This window comes from Plectropomus leopardus, chromosome 7 (assembly GCF_026936395.1).
Source record: "Plectropomus leopardus strain MGB_pleo_1.0 chromosome 7, ASM2693639v1, whole genome shotgun sequence".
NCBI classification, from domain to species: domain Eukaryota; kingdom Metazoa; phylum Chordata; class Actinopteri; order Perciformes; family Serranidae; genus Plectropomus; species Plectropomus leopardus.
Genome location: NC_142182.1, coordinates 6,279,053 through 6,304,959, shown reverse-complemented (window position 1 = coordinate 6,304,959; position 25,907 = coordinate 6,279,053). Strand labels below are relative to the sequence as shown.

General features: G+C 39.4%; 7 protein-coding genes and 1 pseudogene across 7 annotated transcripts in view; 5 read left to right on the top strand and 3 right to left on the bottom strand.

The window, feature by feature from the left end:
- Nucleotides 1–572: 572 nt before the first annotated feature.
- Nucleotides 573–1,241, bottom strand: LOC148189128 (histone H2A). The gene has a single exon (XM_088079741.1). The coding sequence runs from the start codon at nt 1,175–1,177 to the stop codon at nt 794–796; it is 384 nt and encodes a 127-aa protein (XP_087935867.1). The 5' UTR covers nt 1,178–1,241; the 3' UTR covers nt 573–793.
- Nucleotides 1,242–1,378: 137 nt separating this feature from the next.
- On the top strand, nt 1,379–2,000 carry LOC148189127 (histone H3). The gene has a single exon (XM_088079736.1). It carries the CDS (start codon nt 1,541–1,543, stop codon nt 1,949–1,951), a length of 411 nt encoding a protein of 136 aa, XP_087935862.1. The 5' UTR covers nt 1,379–1,540; the 3' UTR covers nt 1,952–2,000.
- A 1,799-nt stretch (nt 2,001–3,799) lies between these two features.
- On the top strand, nt 3,800–4,474 carry LOC148189126 (histone H4). The gene has a single exon (XM_088079745.1). The coding sequence runs from the start codon at nt 4,114–4,116 to the stop codon at nt 4,423–4,425; it is 312 nt and encodes a 103-aa protein (XP_087935871.1). The 5' UTR covers nt 3,800–4,113; the 3' UTR covers nt 4,426–4,474.
- A 784-nt stretch (nt 4,475–5,258) lies between these two features.
- LOC148189125 (histone H1 pseudogene) lies at nt 5,259–7,603 on the top strand (annotated as a pseudogene).
- A 691-nt stretch (nt 7,604–8,294) lies between these two features.
- LOC121939942 (histone H2B 1/2-like) lies at nt 8,295–8,775 on the bottom strand. Its single transcript, XM_042482848.2, has one exon. The coding sequence runs from the start codon at nt 8,748–8,750 to the stop codon at nt 8,376–8,378; it is 375 nt and encodes a 124-aa protein (XP_042338782.2). The 5' UTR covers nt 8,751–8,775; the 3' UTR covers nt 8,295–8,375.
- Nucleotides 8,776–9,835: 1,060 nt separating this feature from the next.
- LOC121939902 (histone H3) lies at nt 9,836–10,504 on the bottom strand. The gene has a single exon (XM_042482825.2). The coding sequence runs from the start codon at nt 10,290–10,292 to the stop codon at nt 9,882–9,884; it is 411 nt and encodes a 136-aa protein (XP_042338759.2). The 5' UTR covers nt 10,293–10,504; the 3' UTR covers nt 9,836–9,881.
- Nucleotides 10,505–10,607: 103 nt separating this feature from the next.
- LOC148189124 (histone H2A-like) lies at nt 10,608–11,094 on the top strand. The gene has a single exon (XM_088079737.1). It carries the CDS (start codon nt 10,656–10,658, stop codon nt 11,037–11,039), a length of 384 nt encoding a protein of 127 aa, XP_087935863.1. The 5' UTR covers nt 10,608–10,655; the 3' UTR covers nt 11,040–11,094.
- Nucleotides 11,095–14,132: 3,038 nt separating this feature from the next.
- Nucleotides 14,133–25,907, top strand: part of cpne2 (copine II) — a 53,799-nt gene continuing 42,024 nt past the window's right edge. The window contains exons 1-2 of the mRNA XM_042496366.2: nt 14,133–14,392; nt 19,947–20,145. Coding sequence (XP_042352300.1) covers nt 19,969–20,145 — 177 coding nt within the window. The 5' untranslated portion in view covers nt 14,133–14,392; nt 19,947–19,968. The remainder of the gene's footprint in view (nt 14,393–19,946; nt 20,146–25,907) is intronic.

The following is a 25,907-nucleotide window of genomic DNA, read 5'->3' as shown; positions in this document are numbered from 1 at the left end:
ACCTGAAGCACCTGGATCATCTAACAGTGAGTACAAGCACAAACAGCGAGCTGAGCTTATCTGAAGTTTGTTGTCGGCTGTTTCGAGCCGCAGTGAGGTTGTTTATAATTTTATAAACCGCTTTCAAAGCCTTAACAACAGTGACCGCGGAAAATAGTGTGCATGTCTTCTTTGTTATTTTATAAGAGTTGATCAGTGGATATGAAGTATGTCACTGGGTGAAAAATGCAGAATGTGAACCGCTCAGATGCATGAGTTTTGTCATGATGCCACTGTTTTTAGATGGATATATATTTATATTTACCGGCACACGATGAGCAGATTTTACTATTATCACTTCCTAGGATATATCAATGATTAACAGCAACATTGATTTTTATACTTTATTTTCTTTTGTGCAGTGTCAAATATCCACTGTATTACCGCACTGCTTTTTTCAATGTGAAGCAACAAAAAATAGCCATCATCCATATTCTACTTACATTATTTTTTGTTTTTTTTAATCAGTCCTTATTAAAACCATGTATGGTCATGATGCCATTATGTTTATAGATGCATTAAGAGCACAGCAAATTTCATTAAAAATTTCGGCTGAAAAGCGCGTAAAATGCACAACACAGTCCCAATAAGTGACAATGTACGGAGTGATAATTTTATGGTTGTATTTAATAGCCTACTATTAGTTATTGCAACAGACAACGACGAAAAAGAAACACAGCTCTTTGTGGTGATTGGGTGGCTCTTAAAAGAGCCTTTTGGGGGCCGGTTTTCAACAGTGATCGAGTGTCTCGGTTTACTTCTTGGCGGCCTTCTCGGTCTTCTTGGGCAGCAGAACAGCCTGGATGTTGGGCAGCACGCCGCCCTGAGCGATGGTCACTCCTCCCAGCAGCTTGTTGAGCTCCTCGTCGTTGCGGACAGCCAGCTGCAGGTGACGGGGGATGATACGGGTCTTCTTGTTGTCGCGGGCAGCGTTTCCGGCCAACTCCAGGATCTCAGCGGTCAGATACTCCAGCACAGCCGCCAGGTAGACGGGGGCGCCGGCACCGACGCGCTCCGCATAGTTTCCTTTGCGCAGCAGTCTGTGGACACGACCGACTGGGAACTGGAGCCCAGCACGGGAGGAGCGGGTCTTTGCCTTAGCTCTGGCTTTGCCACCGGTTTTCCCGCGACCACTCATACTGATGATTTCTAGAGTTGAGACTCAGAGAAAATGTGACTTTAGCGCCGGAGACCTTCCTCTATATACCCACAGAGCGCGGGACGGGTCCTGTCAGACCAACCAGAAAAGAGGCTTAAGCAGAGCAGCGGGTAGTGAGTTTTGGCGGACTTTTTGAAAGTATTTTTCGGCCAATAAGCAGCGGAGATTGGGGCGGTGGGCCGCTCCTCGAGGCGGTGCTGAGCTCCAGGAGGGGCCGCTCACCAATCAGGAGGCGGAGGACTGAAGCAGCGTCACCGTCTGACAGCCGGTCCCACAGTTTAAGAGCAGCGTGTCTCCTCTTTCAGCTGCACATTTCTACTGTTAGCAGGGAAAGAAGAAATCATGGCAAGAACTAAGCAGACCGCTCGTAAATCCACCGGAGGTAAAGCTCCCAGGAAGCAGCTGGCCACCAAGGCTGCTCGTAAGAGCGCCCCGGCCACCGGCGGCGTCAAGAAGCCTCACCGTTACAGGCCCGGTACCGTGGCTCTCCGTGAGATCCGTCGTTACCAGAAATCCACCGAGCTGCTGATCCGCAAGCTGCCCTTCCAGCGCCTGGTCCGTGAAATCGCTCAGGATTTCAAGACCGACCTGCGCTTCCAGAGCTCCGCTGTCATGGCTCTGCAGGAGGCCAGCGAGGCTTACCTGGTCGGCCTCTTCGAGGACACCAATCTGTGCGCCATCCACGCCAAGAGAGTCACCATCATGCCCAAAGACATCCAGCTGGCCCGTCGTATCCGCGGAGAGAGAGCTTAAATTATCTGCTGCTCCACAAACCACAACGGCTCTTTTAAGAGCCACCTCACTTCACTCTAGAGTTCAGTCCTAATAACGTTACATGTTATCATGTAATTATTATTCATTTATTAACTAATATGAAATCATCAATGAAAGCAAGTCAGTGTACAATGACGTTGCTTTCTCACAGCCCAAACAATTTATATATTCCTGTGTCCCTTTAATTGAAAATGGTTAAAAACTCTAATAATATTTACAACATAGCTGGCCATTATTAAGAATGGTGGACCATAAGCTTTTTCACATAAAGTGAAGTCAATAAACAGGAAAAAAGAAATCATGGTTACATACAATGGTATAAACCCAAAAAATACTGATTAACAAAATACAAAAGGGTAAATATTTACATTAAGAGAACATAGAATTACAACCTACAGTTGCAGTTTTAAAAAAATGCACAAAATCTGTATTACATAAAGTTATGACAATAAAAGACATTAAATAGTGAAAAATGCTCACATCACATGCTTAAGCCAGTCTTTAACTTTATATAAAATAATATCTTGCATTAGTTAAATTCACTGAAGTACCGCTCTGGCAGATTATGAGGTGATTTTAATTTATGTGAGTATCGCCATAATTGCTACTTTATGTCTACTTGCACTTATGACTATTTACTTACTACTTACAACTTACTTATGAAGGCAAAAGTTACTTTACTGGATGAAGAATTTACATAAAACAATTAGATAAAATAGTATGATCGGTGGTTTAAACTTTTGGGCTTTTGACTCCTTGCAAAATTTCAAAAAAACAAACAAACAAACAAAAAAAACAGTGTGTAGTCTGAGCCCTGTGTCAACCTGAACCATTTCCCCTCTAAACATCGGCAGAGGACCGAAAAATAACCAAACTGATATACAAGTTTGAATCAATCATCTCACGACCCTTGGGATATATGTCGTGACCCTTTGGAGGGCCTCAAACCCTAGGTTGGGAATAGCTGGACCAAACTATATAATCTAATATACAACAAAAGCAGGTGACTTTTTTCACCTTTTGATTCCTTCAGTTTATTTAATTGGTAAGACTTTTGTTTCTGTAATTCAAAATAAACTTTTGAATCCAGCAAAAGTTCATATTCTTGTATTTGTATTTTTATTTAAGTTAAGAATATGCGTTCCTCCTCAATCACTGATGGCCACATTTCAATGATGCATCAAGTCCTACAGGTTTTTATTTTACATATCTCACAACAACACAATGCACCCAAATTATTCACCTAATATCTCTGTACAGCAGCTCTGTCAGTTCAGCACCTCAGACAGCGCCAGTCACACTAGAACTCTGACACCAACATAATGCCAACTAACTTGTGTTTTCTGTGTCTCCTCAAAAGTCTACAGTTACTGCCTCTTCAGTATTCGGTCTTATTAGCAGTTCAACAGTCATCAGAATAGGACAGGTACCTCTAACAGCAGGACCTCCGTCTGCAGTTCATATGTGTGATTTCACACCTTCACCTGCTAGAGTCATTCCTCCAGACACTCCCATCACCAACATCATAAAGTGTGTATTCAGATTTATTATTCAAACAAATTACCACTTTTACGAAGTATGAAAAGGAGGTGGCTGTGACCAAAGGTCTTAACACAGGAGCACATCTGTTTCAACATTAATAACAATTATATAATAATTATAATAATATATAATAACAATTCACCATGAAAATAAAATAAAATTAAAAAAAACTTCATCATAGAACAAGCAAACACAAGAACAACAACAAAGAAATCTTGTTTAATAAATAAATAAATAAATAAAAATAATCATAATCATAATAATTAATAATTTCCCACCCAGATGCCTGCTAGTCCTACCTACAGGTAACCCATATTTCCCACGACAAAACAAAACAAAACAAATAGCCCCAACAAGTAGAGTAGGCCTACTTATACTTTATTAACACTTAACACTTTCTGCCTGTAAGCATCAGCTCATGTGGGTCGGAGACCTGCTGTCCCTGATTCATGCTGCTGCTCAGCAGGTGGCGCTCAGCCACCAAAGAGTTAATCATCAACAAGCCCGCCTCTGTCTTCTTTCACGTCCTCAGACAGAATGTAAGTAGCCGGGAAAACTGGGTTAGTAGGTATTGAGTAGAAAGACTCTGACTGCTGAAAATGTCTGGAAGAGGAAAGGGCGGTAAAGGACTCGGTAAAGGAGGCGCTAAGCGTCACCGCAAAGTCCTCCGTGATAACATCCAGGGAATCACCAAACCCGCTATCCGCCGTCTGGCTCGCCGTGGCGGAGTGAAGCGTATCTCCGGTCTGATCTACGAGGAGACCCGCGGTGTGTTGAAGGTTTTCCTGGAGAACGTTATCCGTGACGCCGTCACCTACACCGAGCACGCCAAGAGGAAGACCGTGACCGCCATGGATGTGGTGTATGCTCTGAAGAGGCAGGGCCGCACTCTGTACGGCTTCGGCGGTTAAACTCCTTCATATCTGTGGAGAAACTAAATCAAAGGTCCTTTTAAGGGCCACCCAAATATTCATAAAGAGCTGTGTTTCTGTCCTGAGGATGACATTGACAGCCATTGTTAGGCCAAAGCTGCTTTTCAGTGGTGATTAACTGTCCTGTGGTGTGTGCATGAAATGATTAGTCTCTTTGACTAACTGAAGATGAATTCATATAAGAAAAAACTAATGAACAGCTGCTTGAATGAAATTTAATCAAAGTGATATATTTATTATTTAGAACAAGCAACTGGAAGAATCTGTCCAGGGTTCTTGTATATAGTGACAATTATCACCAGAGATTACCTGCACTGTTTAGCTTGTGTGCAAAAACAGGGAACATGTGTGCCTTTTTTTTTTTTTTTTTTTTAAATACAAAAGTAGGGTAGAGGTCATATGCAGTTTGTACAGTGGTACATATCCAAGTTTGGAGCTAAAAACCTCCATCTAATAAACAATAAGTGATTATTGTTGATGCTGCTACTATTCAGGTTAGTGTTTGTCATGCTGGTTATAAACATGCTAGGTGTTTTTTTTTTAATATATATATCTGTATAGAATCTGAGCTGATTTTTTAATTTTTTTTATTTATTTTTTTTTTAAAAAATCTAAATTCCAGCCAGTACTCACTTTCAACTTAATACTTTCAACAGAATACACACTGCAATGTGACAGATAAGTTTTCTAATCAAAAATGAAAACATGTTTATTAGGTAAACATAAGGTTATACATAATTCAGAGATCATCAACAAAAGACAGTCATATACAAATGCACATATAGTTCATGTTGACAAAAAGCACTTATGAGGTTCCTTTGCATCAAATGTCTGTGAAGTTATGTCCATCGATTGTTCTCTTTCTGAGGTCAGTGAGCTGTTTTATTGTTGTTTCACTGCAGTCGACATTCATCACAGTCACATTTCACATTATAAACCAGAGGCCTAGCAACTTCATCCAAATGTCCTGAGCCCTGTAGCACTCATTCAGCAGATGTTTCATATCTTTCTCTCTTTTTTCATTCAATCATTGAATATATTCTATTTATATTCTAATTATATATAATATTTTAAATTACCTCAACAACTTCATACATGTAGCAATACCAGACCATTTGTTGAGATGATGGCTGAAACTTAAAAACAAACAAACAAACAAACAAACAAACAAAAAAAAAATGTGAACAAATAGTCAGATCTACAGTCCCTAAACACCACATATTCTTTATATATATACATTGGGTCTTCCCCCCTATATTTTAAATCTACCTCTTTGATGATGACATGGTATTCAGGAAATACAGCACAACAGTGTAGCCTAACATGCAAGCCACTTATGTTTCCCCAGAACTTTGTATTTCTGGGTGTGTTTGAATGTTGTTGTTGTTGTTGTTGTTGTTGTTGTTGTTGTTGTTGTTGATGATTAAATAATAATAATAATAATAATAATAATAATAATAATAATAATAATAATAATAATAATAATAATAATAATAATAATAATAATATAATTTATACTAACAATGATAATAATAGTTTTAGTAACGGTGTTTGTCATTTCAGATCAAACTGGATTGATGAAAGTGTTAGAAAATGCCAAACAATTTATTTTAGCTCTGGAGAATCTGATCTGATGTGTTACACACAGATTTTTGAAGGAAGTCTAAATCTGTTTTTCAGTCATTCCTCAGCAGAATACGCAGAATAGCTGTTACACTTAAAAGTATAGAAGTTGTATAATATTCAGGAATTATATTAATAGTGAGCGAACATAAGGACATGTTTACAGTCACAGCAGCTTTGACAGAAGTCTGTCTGAGCTGCACCAGAAGCCTCAGCCATCATCAGTGTGTTTGCTGCGACCAGAAAAACTTCACTTTATTACAAAATCATCAACATCAGGCGGTTGATTTTACACCGAGTCTCTGAACAAACATGTGGAGCAGCTGGAAAACGAATTTTACCGGAGCTGTGATGCTTTTTTGATCATTTTCGGATAGAAATAAGTGTGAAAAGCCGCCGAGCAGAGCTGCTGACGGCGGTGAATCGGTGAGGTTTGGAGGCTCCACAGACAAAAAGCAGAGAGCATCAGAGCTCTACATGACTTGAATATGAAGAGAAACAAGTCCGCTATCTGCTGCTTCACCGTCAGCCTGCAGCACCTCTCACACTTTGACTTTTGCAGCTTTTATCAGTGCTCAGAAAACACAAGTGCTGCAGCTTTCACGCTGCACAGAGGAGCAGCGGGCCGCTTGAGTCTCCACGGTTCTCATGGTGTGTTTAAGTGCAGCCTCGTGCTCCGAGCTCTTCATCAGTCCAGTCTGACTCTCTGTTATCCTGACGAGGAACAACACTGCGGGACAACATGGCAGAAGAAGCTCCAGCTCCAGCCGCCGCCGCTCCGGCCAAAGCAGCCAAGAAGAAGGTCTCCAAACCGAGAAAGGCCGGTCCCAGCGTCAACGAGCTGCTCGTTAAAGCTGTGGCCGCATCCAAGGAGCGGGGCGGCGTGTCTTTGGCCGCCCTCAAGAAGGCTTTAGCTGCCGGAGGATACGATGTGGAAAAGAACAAGGTCCGCGTCAAGACCGCCATCAAGTCTCTGGTGGCCAAGGGCACTCTGGTCCAGACTAAAGGGACCGGGGCCTCCGGATCCTTTAAGATGAGCAAGAAGGCTGCTGCTCCTCCAAAGGCCAAGAAACCCGTCAAGAAAGCCGCTGCTAAAGCCAAGAAGCCCGCAGCGGCCAAAAAGCCCAAAGCAGCTGCAGCTAAGAAGCCAGCAGCCGCAAAGAAATCTCCCAAGAAGGCCAAGAAACCCGCAGCGGCCAAGAAACCAGCCAAGAGCCCCAAGAAGGCCGCCAAGAGCCCCAAAAAGGCAGCAAAGAGCCCCAAGAAGGTGGCCAAAAAGCCCGCAGCCAAGAAAGCCCCCGCAAAGAAGGCCGCCAAGCCCAAAGCCAAGAAGGCAGCACCCAAGAAGAAGTGAGCGAACATCAGTCTCATCATCACTCTCTACAAAAAGGCTCTTTTAAGAGCCACCCACAACAGCTTAAAGAGTCTTTTCCTTTTTAAAGAAGACCTCAGTTTGTTTAATAACATCTGAAACGACCGTTTATTATTATTATTATTATTATTATTATTATTATTATTATTATTATTATTATTTATTTATTTATTATTTGTTGTTGTAGTATAACATAAACACTTCAATGTTCAATCTGTGAGCAGCTCTTCTGTGTTAAAAAAAAAAAAAAAAAAGAAGCCATATTACATGACACGTGCTGACACTGCTCAGACAGCAGTGTATAGGAGATAAAGTAATCCTTTCTTTGTCCCGCAGTGGGGAAAATTCACATTATTACTGCAGCTGAGGTATGACGAAGTATAAGCAGCAAAGGAACAAATAAGAAATAACGTAGTAGTAAAAAGTAGTGTGTAACTAGTGTGCATGACAGGGTGCCATGTCTGAAATACATAGTTATCAGGCACCTGATCAAAATACTGTTACTATGCTTTTAAGATATCAGGGATACATAGTAGGAACATAAACATAAACATTTATCGTACATTTTCCCCTGCATTGGTATATACATATATAAGATGTAGATTTAAGTTCTTAATGATTGTGTTTATTAAACCCCAATTCATACTTAATACCATTATATATGTCATTGCTACACCAGTATGTAAAAAAAAAAACAACTTTTTTGTTTTTTTACCCTCTGAATAATAAAATGATTATAACGGAATAATAAATGTGTATTGTGGCCAGCTGCAATTTGATCAGTATTTTAGTAAATAGAAAAATAAATCCAGCATTTCAGGTGATTTGTTATACTTTCAGTTTTCTACAAAAAACAAAAGTAACATGGGAAATATCTTCAGATGCAGTGGGTGGCTCTTAAAAGAGCCTTTGTGTTGTTGCGGTGAGAACAGGTTTACTTGGAGCTGGTGTACTTGGTGACGGCCTTGGTCCCCTCAGACACGGCGTGCTTGGCCAGCTCACCGGGCAGCAGCAGGCGGACGGCGGTCTGGATCTCCCTGGAAGTGATGGTGGAGCGCTTGTTGTAGTGAGCCAGACGGGAGGCCTCACCGGCGATACGCTCGAAGATATCGCCCACAAACGAGTTCATGATGCCCATGGCCTTAGAGGAGATACCGGTGTCGGGGTGGACCTGCTTCAGCACCTTGTACACGTAGATAGCGTAGCTCTCCTTCCTGGTCTTTCTCTTCTTCTTGCCGGTCTTGCTGACCGACTTAGAGACGGCTTTCTTGGAGCCCTTCTTGGGCGCTTTCACGGTGGTCTCAGGCATGATGGGTTTTCGAAGTTTCCAAATGTGGATAACCACAAGAGGCTCAGACTGCCGTCTTTGTATCCACTGGATGCAAATATTACTGTGTTGTCACTCGCACAGGATTGGTTTCCTCCTGAGAGGCACTGAGCATGCGCTTCACCAGTCACCGTCCCTTATAGCCGAGTAGGTTTATCTATAGATGGCAGTTTGGAACTGTTTCGAAACAATTTCCTCAATTCCGACTTCGGCACGTAGCTCGAGACTGGTTTCGAAACATCGCGTGATCGGTACCAAACCCGGACAGTTTAAGTCTCCGTTAATAAATGAAACTATAAAAATGTTGTAGAGACTAACTGTAGCATAGCATAAGACCAATGTCATCAGGTCACATAGCTAATAATGATATGGAATAAGAACTAAATCAATAGCAGTTTGATTTGCATGACATCTATTGAGGTAAGCTTTTGGGCTGAAGGAAAGGGCGTTTACAACAAAAACAATGATAAATGGGTGCAATGCAAGCTTCTTTTGAGGTTTTGAAGTGTTTCAAAGCAATGGTTTAAAAGTACACAACGTTTCAAAGTTCTGAATTCGCCATCTCTAGGTTTATCCTCAACATTAGGATACAGTGAGTCAGTTAATTAGTGCGTGTTGGTGGCAGAAACAGAACAGGACCTTGGACAGCGATTTTGATGCTGCATGCCAAACAGATGTGGGGCTGATTCTCTGTGTGTATTATGGTCTCACAGCAGCACAATTCATGAATCATAGCTCCATCGTAAATGGGTTACAGTGCTCTCATTCTGAATGATGAGCTGACTCAAATAAGCAAGTGTTGCTCAGCGACTTCCCGGCCGAGTACTGGACATCTGTTAAGGGCAGATGTTATTGCGAATGCACCGTCTCGTCACAATGTTGCCTATTTAAGGTTAAGTTATTTTGTTTCTTGCAATTGTGCAAATTCAAGTAAATGAGCAGCTTCGACCGTTTTACACTAACGTGCTGAGTGCTTTAAAGACTGATCATAACTTGGTTTGTTATTTGTCTGTAATGTCTCTAGCTGTTATGGTTCTCATTAGAGGACTGCGCTCTTAGTGAAGTGAGGTGGCTCTTAAAAGAGCCGTTGTGGTTTGTGGAGCAGCAGATAATTTAAGCTCTCTCTCCGCGGATGCGACGGGCCAGCTGGATGTCTTTGGGCATGATGGTGACTCTCTTGGCGTGGATGGCGCACAGGTTGGTGTCCTCGAAGAGGCCGACCAGGTAAGCCTCGCTGGCCTCCTGCAGAGCCATGACAGCGGAGCTCTGGAAGCGCAGGTCGGTCTTGAAATCCTGAGCGATTTCACGGACCAGGCGCTGGAAGGGCAGCTTGCGGATCAGCAGCTCGGTGGATTTCTGGTAACGACGGATCTCACGGAGAGCCACGGTACCGGGCCTGTAACGGTGAGGCTTCTTGACGCCGCCGGTGGCCGGGGCGCTCTTACGAGCAGCCTTGGTGGCCAGCTGCTTCCTGGGAGCTTTGCCTCCGGTGGATTTACGAGCGGTCTGCTTGGTTCTTGCCATGACTTGTTATTTCTCTGCTAACAGTAGAAATGTGCAGCTGAAAGAGCAGACACGCTGCTCTTAAACTGTGGGACCGGCTGTCAGACGGTGACGCTGCTTCAGTCCTCCGCCTCCTGATTGGTGAGCGGCCCCTCCTGGAGCTCAGCACCGCCTCGAGGAGCGACCCACCGCCCCAATCTCCGCTGCTTATTGGCCGAAAAATACTTTCAAAAAGTCCGCCAAAACTCACTGCCCGCTGCTCTGCTTCAGCCTCTTTTCTGGTTGGTCTGACAGGAGCCGTCCCGCGCTCTGTGGGTATATAGAGGAGGGTCTCCGGCGCTAAAGCCACATTTTCTCTGAGTCTCAACTCTAGAAATCATCAGTATGAGTGGTCGCGGAAAAACCGGTGGCAAAGCCAGAGCTAAGGCAAAGACCCGCTCCTCCCGTGCTGGGCTCCAGTTCCCAGTCGGTCGTGTCCACAGACTGCTGCGCAAAGGAAACTATGCGGAGCGCGTCGGTGCCGGCGCCCCCGTCTACCTGGCGGCTGTGCTGGAGTACCTGACCGCTGAGATCCTGGAGTTGGCCGGAAACGCTGCCCGCGACAACAAGAAGACCCGTATCATCCCCCGTCACCTGCAGCTGGCTGTCCGCAACGACGAGGAGCTCAACAAGCTGCTGGGAGGAGTGACCATCGCTCAGGGCGGCGTGCTGCCCAACATCCAGGCTGTTCTGCTGCCCAAGAAGACCGAGAAGGCCCCCAAAAAGTAAACTGACACACTCGATACTGCTGAAAATAACACCCCAATAAAGGCTCTTTTAAGAGCCATCCAATCATCTCATACTAAGCAATTTTCCTTATGTGTCTCATGCAGGGATGGACAAAAAAAGTTGTGTGTTAATAGTCTGAAATTATTACATAACAAGAACAGATCTTGTGTTAACAAGTAATGTGTTCAGCTTAACTGCAGCCTATCCGGGTTTATTCTATCTATCTCTACACACGCAGTTAGTTGATTTTCTTTAATAGCTCATTTTTTTGTGCTTGTGCTTTTAAATAATTCCTTGCAAATTTACAAAAAAATACAGAGTATTTTTTCTTTTAAGAAAACAAGTTTGAAAGGGTTACGATTTATTTTTGAGGTACATCAGATTATAATCCACTAATATGGATGCAAGCACCCAATGAAGTTGCTTTACCCCCACCAGTATCACCAACATCAGGTATTAACAGTGAGCTATCATTAATAATACTCTTTACATATGCATATAAATATACATATATATGCTGGCATGCATATCCACTAAATTTACAGGCCACTGCAGAGTTGTCCAAACCTTTTTGGATGGGGGCCAGATAAGAAAACGCGAACAAATTTAAGGGCCAGTTTCTTCTTTCATAATATGGGTTACTAAAAAAAAAAAAAGAAAATCACATACATGCATATTAGAAAAAGTTATTCAGTCAGTTGAAAAAGTTTTCACCTCCTGAAAGTGGTGGCCCTTGTTGCTGCTGCTGTTAGGCTTCTTTTTTTGTTTGTTTGCTTATTTATTGTCTGTTTATGAAAACACATCAGTTCAACCTGTGCTATTCCTATATGATCATCCTACCATGAGTCCAAAAAAAGAAGAAAAATGCTAACTGGTCTTACCTGATTAATCTTTCTTATTTATTTAAAGCTAAAGTTATAAGGCAGTAAACAGTATAGAGAATATACTAATACACTTCAATATACTGATAGTAACAACATGCTAAATACAAAATAAAACAAATGATAACATAAACATAAAACTATATATAGAGAGAGTGAAGTGCAGTTTTAGTTTTGAGTATACAGTGAGGTAGAGTAGGGAGTGATGGAGAGGGCTATGAGGATTGTTCACAATGGATAACTGTTCAGTTTCCTCTACACCACAGTTTTGAAAATGTTCACTTTGCAGCCAATATATAATTTGTAAAGATATGACACTAATAGTGGCCATTTTTGCTGCATAAAAGGTGTTTTTGCATTTGTCTTCGTACATGTTGATGTCAATACTTACTTCCACCACACATAATTGCAATCTGTTTAGAAGCTATTACAAACTTAGATCACAGTACCTAAATTCACCACAAGAGGGCACTAGGGGAACAATAGATTACCTGTATTAGAATTTAGAATACCATATTAATATTAAAGAAACACGTGTCATCCATAACAATACGGTAGAAACATTAGAAACCTCCCTTCCCCCGTTTTTTATTTATTTATCTTTTTAATGTGTTCATATGATTATCTTCTGGACTGATTTTCAGTTAAATCTCCAAAGACATTTTGGCAAGAACATTTCACTCAAATAACCCGCTTTGTTAATAATATTAAAAATCCAAATTTCTCCAAGAATGAACAGTAGGCTATATAATTTTTATTTCATGAATATAACATTTAGCTAAAATAATGAACAAATTAAAGAAATAGCCCTCATATACCACTATTTATAAAAATCAGATCTAGATGCATATCTTCAAAACAATATCAAAATTAAAAATACGCAATCACTTTTGTCATTATTTTCATTTGTAAATATTGGTCATTACTTTCCACTTTATAAGCTATCTGTTTCTGCTAACCACTGAATGAACTGTTTCCAAACTGTTTTAAAACAGTTAATAAAAAGTAATACATATGTAAAAAAAAAAACCCCAAAAAAACCCCAAACAAACAAACAAAAAAAAACACGTTGTATTACAGAAACTGCTGGTCACTAAGGCATGGGAGTCACAAGTATATATAAAAGTATAAAGTATATATAAGTGTACAAAAACTACATATGTTTGTATTAAGTTCTTTTAAACCTGCAATGACATTGCTTTTCTCATGCTGCATTTTTACAAGTATTCAAACCAGCCATGTCCAAACTCTGGCCTGGGGGCCAGTTGTGGCCTTCGGCTTGACTTTCAAAATATGTTCCTTATAGCCCGCCACACAATATTGGTTTATGAAGCATGATCACTTTGCATTTTCTCCCTTCACCTCAAAATGTCAGGACTTTCATAATAGACATGCATCAGGAACTACGCAGGCAGAATTAATATGTTTTCATAAACTGAAAGTAAACAAGAAAACAGAACGGTTACTGAATAGCAAACATTTTCTGCTAGACATGCCCATGAAAGAGGCGTAAAGTTGACAGTGAGAACCGCTGATTTCAAAAGCAGTGTAAAAATGGATACTTTTTACTAAACAATGAAACAGTTGCATTTGTCTCAGTTGTAAGGGGTTTTAAATTTTATTTTAAATAACCCATTTAATGCAAATAGCATCTCTCAATTTTTCCACATTATTTTTTTCTGGCCCCCCTTTAAAAAAAAGTTTGGACACCCCCTTTTGCCTTTTAGTTTTTACATGAGTGAAAACTGAAAGGCAAAAATGACAGTTATCCCTTATTTAACGCACCAAAGTAGCTTACATCACTTGCATTAAATAAGGGATAACTGGAGCACTAGTGTGTGTTAAATATTTTGCCTTTTTAAAAAAGCTGGTAAAATAATAATAATAACTATAATGTCCATGGCTGTATTTATAAGGATCATGAAAATATCTTTAAGATAAATTTTTTAAATTATTATATTTTTTAAGCAGTTTTTTAAGGTCATTTTGACTTTTCCCATTATTTTATTTCTGGGCAATTTTTTAGGTAAGCTACCATATTTATTGCTGGGAGGGAGGGGAAAATCGCCCTAAATTATTCATTCCCTTAGTTGCCCAGGTTCCAAAGGGTTAAACAACATTAACAACAGGAAAAACAGTTAAGCCGGAAGCGCTTTGCATCTGCTCGACGGCGACGCTTTTATTGTGTAAGGAAAATTCTTGTAACTTCCGGTAATTAGCTTAGCCCCATTAGCTTGACGCAGCTCGGTCCGTCAGCGGCGGAGACAGAAACAGAGTTCAGGTGGATACGAGGATGATTTACACACTGTTGCGCCTTCCAGGATACTCGGGATAAAACAATGTCAACAACAACTTCAGTTTTAGCTTTTTGGTAGAGATAAAAAGCTTCGGAGGGGTTTTATTTCTCCTCACTGAGCGCAGAAGAAATTGTCAACTGAAAAGCGGCGAAGAAGTTGGACGTCATTTATTGTGGTGAGTGTGACACCAGTTTTTTTTTTTAATTTCTCCCTTTTTTTAAAAAAAAAAAAAATATTGGAGGTTTAACAGTTATCTGTGGTGTGGTGTTTGCTGTTAGGCGGAAAAATACGTGGTCAGAACGAGTCCACAGTCAAAATTTGGTGGTTACACGCGGAAGGATGTGACATTTTGCTGAACACCTTTGCACGCGGGGGGATATGTAAAGGAAACGTTGTTGTGCACTGTTTTGCTTATCTCGTGCTCAATTTAAACTGACACATTATTGTTGTTTACAGTCATCATTTCTGATGGTCACTTTGGCTCGAATATGGCAGGCGAGACATGTAATTAGACTTAATGACTGAGCCCACTCTGCTATTAACAAGTATGAAGCAGCGTCCATGCTGTTTTGCTCGTGAGTCAGTCTCACGCGTGCTCCTGTGCGGTGTGACTGTGTGTGAACGTCTTCATCAGGGTCAGCCTGACACCTGAGCGAGGCTGCCAGGTGTCTGTCGACCCGCGATTTTAATATCTGTTCACACTTTTATCTTCAGCATCTCAAACATTCAGCTCCAGTCTAGGGCCAGGTGATATGGTTTAAAATTTAATCAAGATAAACATTCAATTTTAGTCGATATCTATGATTATTGTTCTTAAAATTATTATTATTATTATTATTGTTATTATTATTATTATTATTATTATTATTATTATTATTATTATTATTTTTAAAATCAGTTTTCTTTTTTCAAGCTTAAATGCTTTGTTTTGTTGCTAAGTGAAAGTTGAAGAAACTAATTATAGGGCTGAAAATTTTATGGTGATATTTTGAGGCTTTATCTCCATACACAATATATATCTATATCATCATTTTTTAATCAACTCAAAACCACTTTATTATTGCTATATTTGGGAGTTAGAATTAATCATTAAAATGTCTTATTTATTTATTTTTCTTCCAAATTCCCTTGTTGATGTGACAGTTAGGGGTCAACTGATATTGTTTTTTTTTCATGGCTTATACCGATTATTAGTACTTAATGAGAACAACAAACAATATTTGAAACTGATATGCATATACAATGAAAATGAAAATTTTCACGAAATTTAGAATTTGGAATATTACAAACTCTAACACAAAACTTTGTTAAATGGCCTTTAGAAAATGTTTAATAAAAACTGAAACTTTCATCATCATATACAGCAAGTTCCCTGCACCCCCCTTTTTTTTAATAAAGTAAAGTGAAAATTTAAATAAATAAATGTAATAAAAATAGCTCCCGGAAGTTTTTTATCCGCAGTTATAAAAATAAAATGCCGACACAGATAATTGGCAAAATACCAAATATGGATCCAGATAACTGGCCATACCGATAATCTGTTGAACCCCATTGACAATATTGTAGGAATAGAATAGAAAGCTTTACTGTAATTGTACATGAGATGATATGGTCTTAGCAGCAGGTCTGGGTTGTTTGCACTTTAACACAATGATTCAAGTGGACATGTACGTTATGGCCTCAGCAGCTTTTTTTGTTAAAATTGGAAAACATTAAGATTATGTTTTTCCTGCCTGCAGCTTTGAAAGTTAGGTAAGAGCCTTTGTTTGTATTTCCACCTGATGTAACTAAGGTTCTTGCGCTGTGTTGCGATGCCTGACACAGGCTACTTAATCCTGAAACCTAAGCAAATTGTTTTGATTTCTTTTGAAAACATGAAAAAAACAGCAATGAGCAATTTAACAGGAAGTGTTCCACAGACTGCAAGAAATTCGTAAAAGGTGCCCCACAAAATAACCTGAAAATTAATTTGAAAATTTTGAAAAATAAATAAATTTTTTAAAATTAGAAAGTTTAGTTTAAAAATGTCCAGGAAATTATATGTGTAACTATTAATACAATTTATTTAAAATTATGTCACAGAAAAAAAGAATTCTTCCTGGGTCATTTATTTTATTTTTTTATTTTTATTTTAATTTTTTTAAAAACATATATTCGCTTATTTTCAAGTAATTTTCTTGTTCCTTTTTTTTTTTTTTTTTTTTAACTTACTACTACTACTACTACTACTACTACTACTACTACTATGATTACTATTACTTTCCTTTTTTAAAATTTTGGGCCATGTCTTGTTAAGTTGTTCATTGACTTCTCTCCATGTTTTAGAAAGAAGCCAAACTGATTTAAAATATATACAAAAAAATGACCATTTAAGTTGGTTTCCGCCCCCTTAGTCACAGACAAAAATCACAACTCCCTCCCCAGTACAGTACTAATAAACAAATTATTATAAGTGTGTCACATTGCAGCATTATGTTTGAATTGAGTTAAGTGTCTGATAATGACATGGGCTAATATTTCATTATGTTTTTCATTTTTACAAGCTCATTTTTGCAAAAAATGAAGTGTAATATTTCAGTAATTCATCCTTTCATCAACCACGAACATTGAATGAATGAGTAAAAGTATTTTTAGCCGGTCAAAACAAGCTTTTCGCCACCTATGAATGACCGAGTAAATGAATGAAAAAAATCTCACTGGTATTTTCAGTGCATCACCACTACCAGTGTGACATCACAGGAGCAGAGCGGGAGGAGCGCGCTGGTTATGACACATTAGTATCTTAGCAACAGACAGCATCCTTTTAGCTTGCCGCTCCGAGAACAAAACCACCTTTATGGGCACAAGGTGCTGGGTTGTTTATCTGTCCTTTAAGCCTCCGGGAAATCATTTCAAATATGACACATAAGTTATTGTTGAGAACAACACGTTCAGACACATGGTTTTTATTACCCCGGAAAAAATGTTTCAAGATATGTGTTTTCTCTTTATGCCTTTTTCTCATGCCTGAGGCTTCTCCATTTTGGAGGTTCTGTGATGGCTTTGATCCGTGTGTGTGTGTGTGTGTGTGTGTGTGAGAGAGAGTGTGTGGGTGTCTTTTGTAATGTTTAATATTGGATATTGTGCGAGGGCATACGTGACCTATACGAGGGTCAACTTTCATGCCCAAGGCCTCACATTCTGCGTGTGTGTTTACGCCTGTGTTTAATTCTTCCTCAGTGTGTATTTCTACCTGTGTATTGTTGGTCTAATTAATATGAAGTCTTTAGGGCTGTAAAACCACAGGAGACATATTGTTTTATTGTATGCAAAGTACTTACTGGTATGCATAGATTATATTTCTGAACGCATTCAAATGTTACCTGAACGTAACAAATTCAGTGTCTTTTGCAGCATTATTTTGTGATCATTTATACCTGTGTGAAACACTGATTTCTGTGTATAAATGCCCTGCATGGCAACAGATATGGACACCCAGGGTGTTGCGAGCATCTTTTTTTTTTCTCTCTGCAGCGTTGTTATGATTTTGTTGGCTTTTGGTGAAAGACACACATAACACACACTTGCTCCTGTCAAGTGTTACATAAGACCCCTAATGAGTAACTGCATGTTATCCTAAACACCAGCCAGCAACGTGTGTGTATGTAACAACTTGTAGTACAGTGCAGTTTATTTCACAGGGATCGTGTTAGTTAAACCTTTCATCTTTAAATTGTGTGATAGAAATGTCTTTGTTCATTTATTTTGTTAAGGAAAGATCCCTCCTTGACCAACAGTTATCAGTTTTTGTGATATTTTTTGTGCAGTTTAGTTTTGCAAGTTTGTTTTAATGACAGTTTATTATTTGTTTGTTTGTTTGTTTACTTATAAATTGAGAACAATATAAAGTAATATAGCAATAAATGTGCAGGTGTACATTTTAAGTTTTTTATACAAAGAAAAGAGGAGGGTTAATGAGAAACATTTAAGTTGCTCACATGAAAGAAATTAGAAAAAGTGAGAAAAAAGGGAAACAAAATAAAACAAAGAGAGCAAAAAGAAAACAAAAAACAATAATTCAAGCAAACCAACATCTACACACCACACTCTGGCCCGTTTAGAGTGAAAAATACACATATACATAATAAAATTTAACAACACCAGCCCTTAATCCAGCAGGACCTGTAAATCTGTGAAATATGACAGAAAAGGTTGCCATTTGTGGAAGAACTTGTCTGTGTGTCCTCATATTGTGTTCTTCATTTTCTCAAGTTTCAGAAAAAAACATTGTCTTTAAGCCATTGTGAAACAGAAGGAGCGTTGGGGGATTTCCACTGTAGGAGCGGGCAACATTTGGCTATTAAAGATTGCAATTAATAATTTCTCTTTGCACAGAAACAAGTCATTGGCATGACTCATCTGGGGTCCCAAAGATGGCAATCTATGGACAGGGTTGTAAATGTATTCTGATAACAGCAGACATTACATTACATTACATTACATTACATTACACTACATTACATTACATTACATTACATTACATTACATTACATTACAATCACCAGACCAAAAGTTATTTAAGCACTGGCAAAAGAAAAACATATGGCTCAAATGCCAATGTGAGAGTTAAATATCTGTTGATGTTGATAACTTTTATAAAAAAAAAATTAAAAAAACTTTTATCCTGTTTGCTGAAACTCATCATATCCACACAGTAGTACATTATGGAGGATATTTTTGGTCATAATTAAAATGAAAAAGCCAAATAGATCATTAAAGGAGATAAACATTTGGAAGATTGGGCCATAATTAAACTTAAAAAAGAAAAAGGAAAATGAAAAAGCAAATTTAAAATGCAAAATGATCATTTGAAAATGTAAAGTGGCAATAAAAAAAGTGACATTTTAAAATGCCAAAGCTTAGAACGAAATGCTCAACCTGAAATCTTAAATTGTAAAGATGAATACAATAAATTAATACTTTTTTAATAAATAAATGATCTATTTAGCTTTTAATATAACAAACGTTCTCATTTTGCAGCTAAACAGTACACTAAAATATGTTTCTGAAAACATTAAATAGGTAATGCACAAACAGAGTTTTGAGTCACGAGCAGTGATTAGCATTATTGACTCCTCGGCTCTGATTGGTTATATTTGTTGATGTGAGGTCGATTCTCGCAAATGCCATTAGGATGTTTCTAGGATTTTGGAACAGTTCTAGAATTCTACAAAGTTTCTAGGATTGTAGGATGTTTTTAGGATTTTAGGACATTTCTAAGTATTTACAACATTTCTAAGATTTTAGGATGTTTCTAGGGTTTCAAGACATTAGGGGCATAGCTAGGACCTCTGCTGGGGTGTGCAGAGGATCCTCCACTGGCTCTATTTTAATGCTGAATTGTTATGAACTCTGGCACCTCATATATACTAAAAGCACAAAACAATTCCCAGTGTGGATCACTTTATTTTTATTGTGAATTAGAAGATGGTTGGGCAGCCACCTGGCACCCTATGGCCTATAAGTTGAGTATGACTTCATCATCTAATACTATGGTTTATGACTGAATACTACTAAAAATATTAACATGCCAGCACATCTAACTAATATGGTCAACATAATGAAAATTGTACCTGTGTGTGCTTGTGCTCACAGCAGCACTGTTCCAAAAACAGCCAGTGTGGGATGGTGTGTGGGCATGTATGAAACTAAAGTTTATTCTGCTTGTTTCTCTGTTTTCTTCTCTCCAGGGTGATTAATTGACCTCGGATCATGGCCTACACTTTAGGCTCAACCACTGAGGGCCAGACGCGCAGTGTCGGACCTCAGCACTGCATCACTCGGGTGGAGCTGTCCGTCACCGCAACCAGCCTGCTGGACCGAGATGTAGCCTCAAAGTCGGACCCCTTCTGTGTTCTCTTTCATGAAGTAGACGGAAACTGGGTGGAGGTAAGAACGGAGGGATGGTGGGGATAAGAGAAAAACTGACAGATGGAGAGAGAAGTGGAGGAGGAGATACTAGAGCGAGGGACAGGAGTCAAAAAGAAGCATGTTTTGTGTTCACAAAACAGGTGGAAAGATGGAGAGAAATCAGCAGAGGATGAAAATGGCAGATTGAGGAGAAATGGTTGAACAGAGAGAAAATATATTAGTGTTCAGATCATGAGGAGTCAAACCCATTTCTGGTGCTTCTTCATGCTGTTTATTTCAACTCTGGGGAGGTGGAGAGAAGAGGATAAAAGGGAGGCAGGAATAAAAAGAAGACTGAAGGGAGGATGGAAAATTTGAGAAGTGTTAGAAGTGCTTTCAAGGTCACGTCCACCATGCTGGCTGTTCCAGCAAAGAAACACCAGAGGATTTTCTTTGTTGTCTCTGTTGCTTTGCTCAGTAAATGTTGTGAGCCAGATCCAAACTCATGATGCCTTGACCATCTGGCATGAGCCCCGGCGTGCTGAGCCCAGTAGGATGTGATGCAACATTTGTGTTGTTCAGCGTTGTATTGGCACTGTAGTCTTGGTTAAAGGCGCTGTTTGGGCTGCCAAGTTAATGATATAAGGCTCTACAAGTAGGCTCCCTAATGGACGGATATTACCCCATTATATATATAGTATATATCTGTTTTAACCCTTTGAAACTTGATTTCTTACAAAAACATAGGGAGAAGCCAAAAAGCAACTTAATAAGAAATTACTCAAAATAGCAAGACATTTTGAGTGAAAGAAAGTCTCACAAAAATTAGAAGAAATAAATAAAGATGAAAGAAAGAAAAGAACATTTTTATGTAAACAGCTAAACAACACTCATTATGCTTGAATGGGCTTCTTCCAAGTGTTTGCTGTCTCGGTCCAAAGACATGCAGGTTAAAGACTTGGTCACATCAGGAGTTATTTCAAAGAAATATCAATTAATGCCACTGGAATCATCAAAATTGGTAGATCTGTTAGCCTAGCCTCTAGCCTCCTGTCATTTTGCAAAAGTGGCCCCTGGGCTGTTTAACAGCATGTTTAAACGACACTTTACTATGGATTTGATGCGTGGAGCCTTTGGACGGTGCTGCGTCAGTCAGCGGATAAGTCGAGGCCAGGCTTTTTGTGTTCTGTTCCTTGTTAGCGGCGGCTTCTCGCCTCTTTTAATTCTGTGAACAATATGCAATGTGAATGTATAATAAAGCTACAGTTTTTTTCATGGTGTAGAGAAATAAAAACATGAGTGCTAAGTTGAATCTGCTGAAGAGGAACATGTTGATGAAGTTTTGGTTTGTGTAGGCTGCTGCTTCGAGGCTTTTCTGGAGCGAACAGCTGGTCAACAGGGCAAACTGGCCCTTTTTCTCTGTGTGTGTGTGTGTGTGTGTGTGTGTGTGTGTGTGTGTGTGTGTGTGTGTGTGTGTGTGTGTGTGTAGGCGAGTGCCTCGGGTTGTAGCTAGCTGTCGGTCAGCAGGGCATGTGGCTCCGATGTGGAATTGCCAATGGTTACTATGGTAACGGGATGAGAAACAAAAGCTTAGCGCTCCTGGAGTGAGTGAACGATGGAGGAGGCGAAATGAGGCCCGAACCTTTTTCTCGGATATTATCCACAGCTCGCTCTTTCACTCACACTCCGGCTTTCTCACTTTCTCTGATCCCCCTCCTTTTAGCTTTGTTTGCTCTCTCCTCCTTTCTCCGACTGTCTTTGTCATTTCTGTCGCTAGTCTTCCCCTCTCTGTCTCACTTTCTGTCTATCTTTGTTTGTCTTGTGAGATAGATGTGTGAGAAGCAGCTGGGTCCATGGGGGTGGTGGTGGGGGGGGTAAGGGTAAGAGAGTGTAAAAGTGTGAGAGTGAGGAGGTGTGAGAGAGGGAGATGAGGAAGAGTGTGAGGGGAAAACGAGCGAGAGAAGGAGAGGAGATAGAGAAATAGAGGAAAATGTGAATGAGCGACAGATAGAAACAGAGTGACTGAACATGAGGAGGATGAAGGAAACCATGATGGAAGATTATTATAGCAGCTAAAACTGGTGTTAGAGAGAAAGAAAAATGGATCTCAGCTATGTAAATGACGTGGCACCCAGTTTGCAGACCGTTTTGGCTATTTCATTAATTCCTTTGATTTTTTTCCCCTCTCCACACTGTAAATCCTCATACTAATCTCCACACGTGTTATGGACACAGCTATATGCCTTTAACACTGCAAGTGAGAACTCACATTCAACGTGATGTTTTGACACGTACAGTAGAACTAAAATCAGTGGGGTTTAAAATCACATTTTTAGTGCAGCCTTATGTAGCCTTGAAATGTCATTTGCTGGATCATTTTTATGATACTGAACCAGGTCTGGGCAATATAAAATGATATTGCAACATTTTAAGGCTATATCACGATACACAATATATATCTCAATATTTTTGAAATGTACTTTAAACTAATATTAATTACTAAAATACAGAATTATTCAATAAAGTGCAGTTACAATAAAGTTAAATTAACTAGCTACTGCCATATAATTAAGTTGACTACACTACTGTTATAATAACATCTAATAAAATACATCTATGAGGAAGTTAAATAAAGTGCAGTTATAATTAAAGTTTAAAAAGCATTATAATTATTAATTAAATAATTCAGAGTGGGACCCATGGTGCTTTTATTTTGAAGCAACTGGCTCGTTTAATTTTGTTTTGTATCTGCTTGATGATTAAATGACCAACTGTTTAGTGTTTAGAGAAATACAGTAACTGACTTTGTTTTTTAATGCAAGTATGTGTTTGCAAGTTTTCCCAGGTGATAAAGGTGATTCTTTTTTATAAGCAACTTCTCTGATATCAGACATTTTAAAACCATTTGGGCTTGTCTCATTGATCCAACCTCCTGAGCACTGAGCTGTGGTGTCTCTTCTCTGACTATTGAACACCAGAAAGAACTCAGAAACTTTACCCAACCTCGTTATGGTCATACTGGTCATTAACAACTTTGAAATCCCACGGGGACATGCACACTCAGTGCTAAGCCACACACACACACACACACACACACACACACACACACACACACACACACACACACACACACACACACACACACACACACACACACACACACACACACTCAGAGTCCTATAGTCACCACTATAGTCACAAAAGTCCTTTCAAATTAGGCTGTAAAAATCTCATCCATGCACGACCTTAAAAAGTTTCAAAAAGTTCCAAGCAGTTGTGTTCCAAACTCCCAGTCAAACCAGCAAACCCTAACGAATTGCCAAACATTAAACAGTGTTCTGATATAGCAGAGCATCAGCCAGCAGGCAAAGCAGCAAACTGGTCAAATTGTGGGACATTGTGAAAGCTTTTTTGATATTTATTCTGAAAATGAAGGGAGATTTGATGGCATCAGAGGTGAATTGCACATTACAACCATGTAAATCTTCTTCCGGGTATAAGTCCTTCAGTTTTGATTATTTGGGAGGTTTTTATCAGGAGCCAAATTATCCACAGAGGTCTTTTCCTCTCCTGAACAAACAAACCAGGTGATTAAAACAGCTGTACACCAACTAAAGCAGTTTTGCGTAACAAATCAGTGAGTCTCTGACACAGTTTGGCATCTCAGGGATGGGCTGCTCGTGCACAACCTTTTTTTCTCTCATAAGTTAATGTGTGCTCACCTTTTTCTGATCCAGATGGTCAGGTTTTTACCTTGAGCTAAATTATTTGTAGAGATCTCTTCCTTCCAAAAAAGACGAACCTGGTGATCTAAACTGATCAAAATACAGAAAAAAGCTGTTTCAATTTAAAAATCCATGTATTTTAGACACAATTTGGCATGTTGCTGCAGGCAGCCAGTCCAAGACATGCAAATGTGAAAACAACTTTTCTTCTCTGTTAACTTAAGATCCAGACATTCAGGAGGTTTTCCCCAGAAGTTGAATTATCTGCAAAGGTTGCTTCCTCTCCAAAACAAATGGATGTGGTTATGTAAACTGCTAGGAACACTGAATAAAGCACTTTCCCATTACAAACTGTGTACCTCCTTGTGTACCTGATTATGCAGCTAAAGTTAAAAAAACAACAACAACAACATCATATTCCATTTCTGTCAATAAAGCCCCCAAAATCTACACACTGGCCCTTTAAATCTGACTACAATCTAAAGACATTCTTGTTATCATAACCTTGTCGTAAACTATTGTTGCCTCCAGCTGTTCACATTGTTATTATTGCACTATTTGTATCTCTGGGGAAAAGCTCTGTTGCAGATGCCTGTTTTGCTAGCTTCTTTTAGTCTCATTATCTGATAATAAACATGAACTGATAAAAAAAAAAACAGGGTAGAAAATGGATGAAGTGCCACAAGGGTCTGACTCATTTCCAAAGCCCGGTGAGCCAGGTTTAAATCCACAGCGGCACAAATATGAGACATGCACTTGAGCCTGCCGGGCTGCCATGATGCCCCAGCAATATCAGTTTTTAAGCCACAAAGTGCAGCCGTACTCCTCTGCTCTCTTCCCATGCGTCAGACAGATGGATAAGTGCTGTAAGCACTGTTAGCAGGCTGAAGTTAAAACCCTCTTCCCTCTAAAGTAGGTCTGCAGCCTGTCTCCTCTCAGTTCTTTAGGAATAACAATTTCTACAGTCGCAGAAATGTAGATTGTTTGGATAAAGCATTCATAATGACATGTAAATGGTACATTTTATAGATGTACCTTATGTCTGTACAGTTATTTGATAATACTGTGTTGTCAAAGTGAAAACACTGACAAAACTGATCAGTTCAAACACTAGTGGAGGTTTTTCATCTGCCCTTGGACAGATCAATTAGGACGCATTGTTACATATACTGTATATATTTTCCACTGTGAGCCAGTGCAAGGCATAGATATGCCAATGCTTTGAGCTATGTTGTTATGTTGAGCTAATGTTCACCATCTTTAGTGCATTAGAATGTTAACATTTGATAACCAGCACAAAACATTAAGTACACTGAATGTGAATTGGAATGTCATCAGTTTTGTGGGTATTTAGAAATAAATTAAAGTACTGGATAAATTGAAAAGCCAAACAGGTGTATAATGACCAGTACATGAATGTACATGTAAATTCTGAAAATCCAAATTTCCTCTCCCAAAATAAATAATAAAAAAACAATAATAATGTTTTTTATTATAGGATATTTTATTCCCAAAGAACTTATTCAGATACTCAGACACTTTACATAACACACTGAAGCCTCATCCCAACTGCACAAAAAACCTGTTAACACCCGCTAATGTCTGGCTTTTTATTGCAATGGGAAAGTGTTCAATCGGCATTTGCACCTGGGTCAAATGACTCTGCAGGAGTCATGGGTGTTTAACGCTCCTGGCTCTGATTGGCATTGATGGGAAAACACTGAGGTGAACACGATAATTTTAGCTCCTCAATCGACGAAATGCAATGACAAGCCACCATTAATTATAGTCTGTCTCAACCTACGCAGCGCTCAAACATTGATCCAAATTAGTGTGCCCTGAGTTTGAAAAAAAGATTTTAAAAAAGTAAGAAATAAATTAAGAGGCGCGACCACCACTTTCTATGCTGCTGTCTGCTATTTACTGTATCTGTTCTCAGGTCTGTCCATGACATTGAATGGACACACCAAAACTACCCCCCCACACACAGAAAGGCATACTCCTCTGCTGCTGAGCCGTGCACACAGCTCTGATCTGCTGGCATTGGGAAAGCAGTCTATAGCCTATTTTTAGTGG

What these genes read in the sequence shown, in the direction of transcription:
- LOC148189128 (XM_088079741.1), bottom strand. Translation starts at nt 1,177, where the DNA reads ATGAGTGGTCGCGGGAAAACCGGTGGCAAAGCCAGAGCTAAGGCAAAG.
- LOC148189127 (XM_088079736.1), top strand. Translation starts at nt 1,541, where the DNA reads ATGGCAAGAACTAAGCAGACCGCTCGTAAATCCACCGGAGGTAAAGCT.
- LOC148189126 (XM_088079745.1), top strand. Translation starts at nt 4,114, where the DNA reads ATGTCTGGAAGAGGAAAGGGCGGTAAAGGACTCGGTAAAGGAGGCGCT.
- LOC121939942 (XM_042482848.2), bottom strand. Translation starts at nt 8,750, where the DNA reads ATGCCTGAGACCACCGTGAAAGCGCCCAAGAAGGGCTCCAAGAAAGCC.
- LOC121939902 (XM_042482825.2), bottom strand. Translation starts at nt 10,292, where the DNA reads ATGGCAAGAACCAAGCAGACCGCTCGTAAATCCACCGGAGGCAAAGCT.
- LOC148189124 (XM_088079737.1), top strand. Translation starts at nt 10,656, where the DNA reads ATGAGTGGTCGCGGAAAAACCGGTGGCAAAGCCAGAGCTAAGGCAAAG.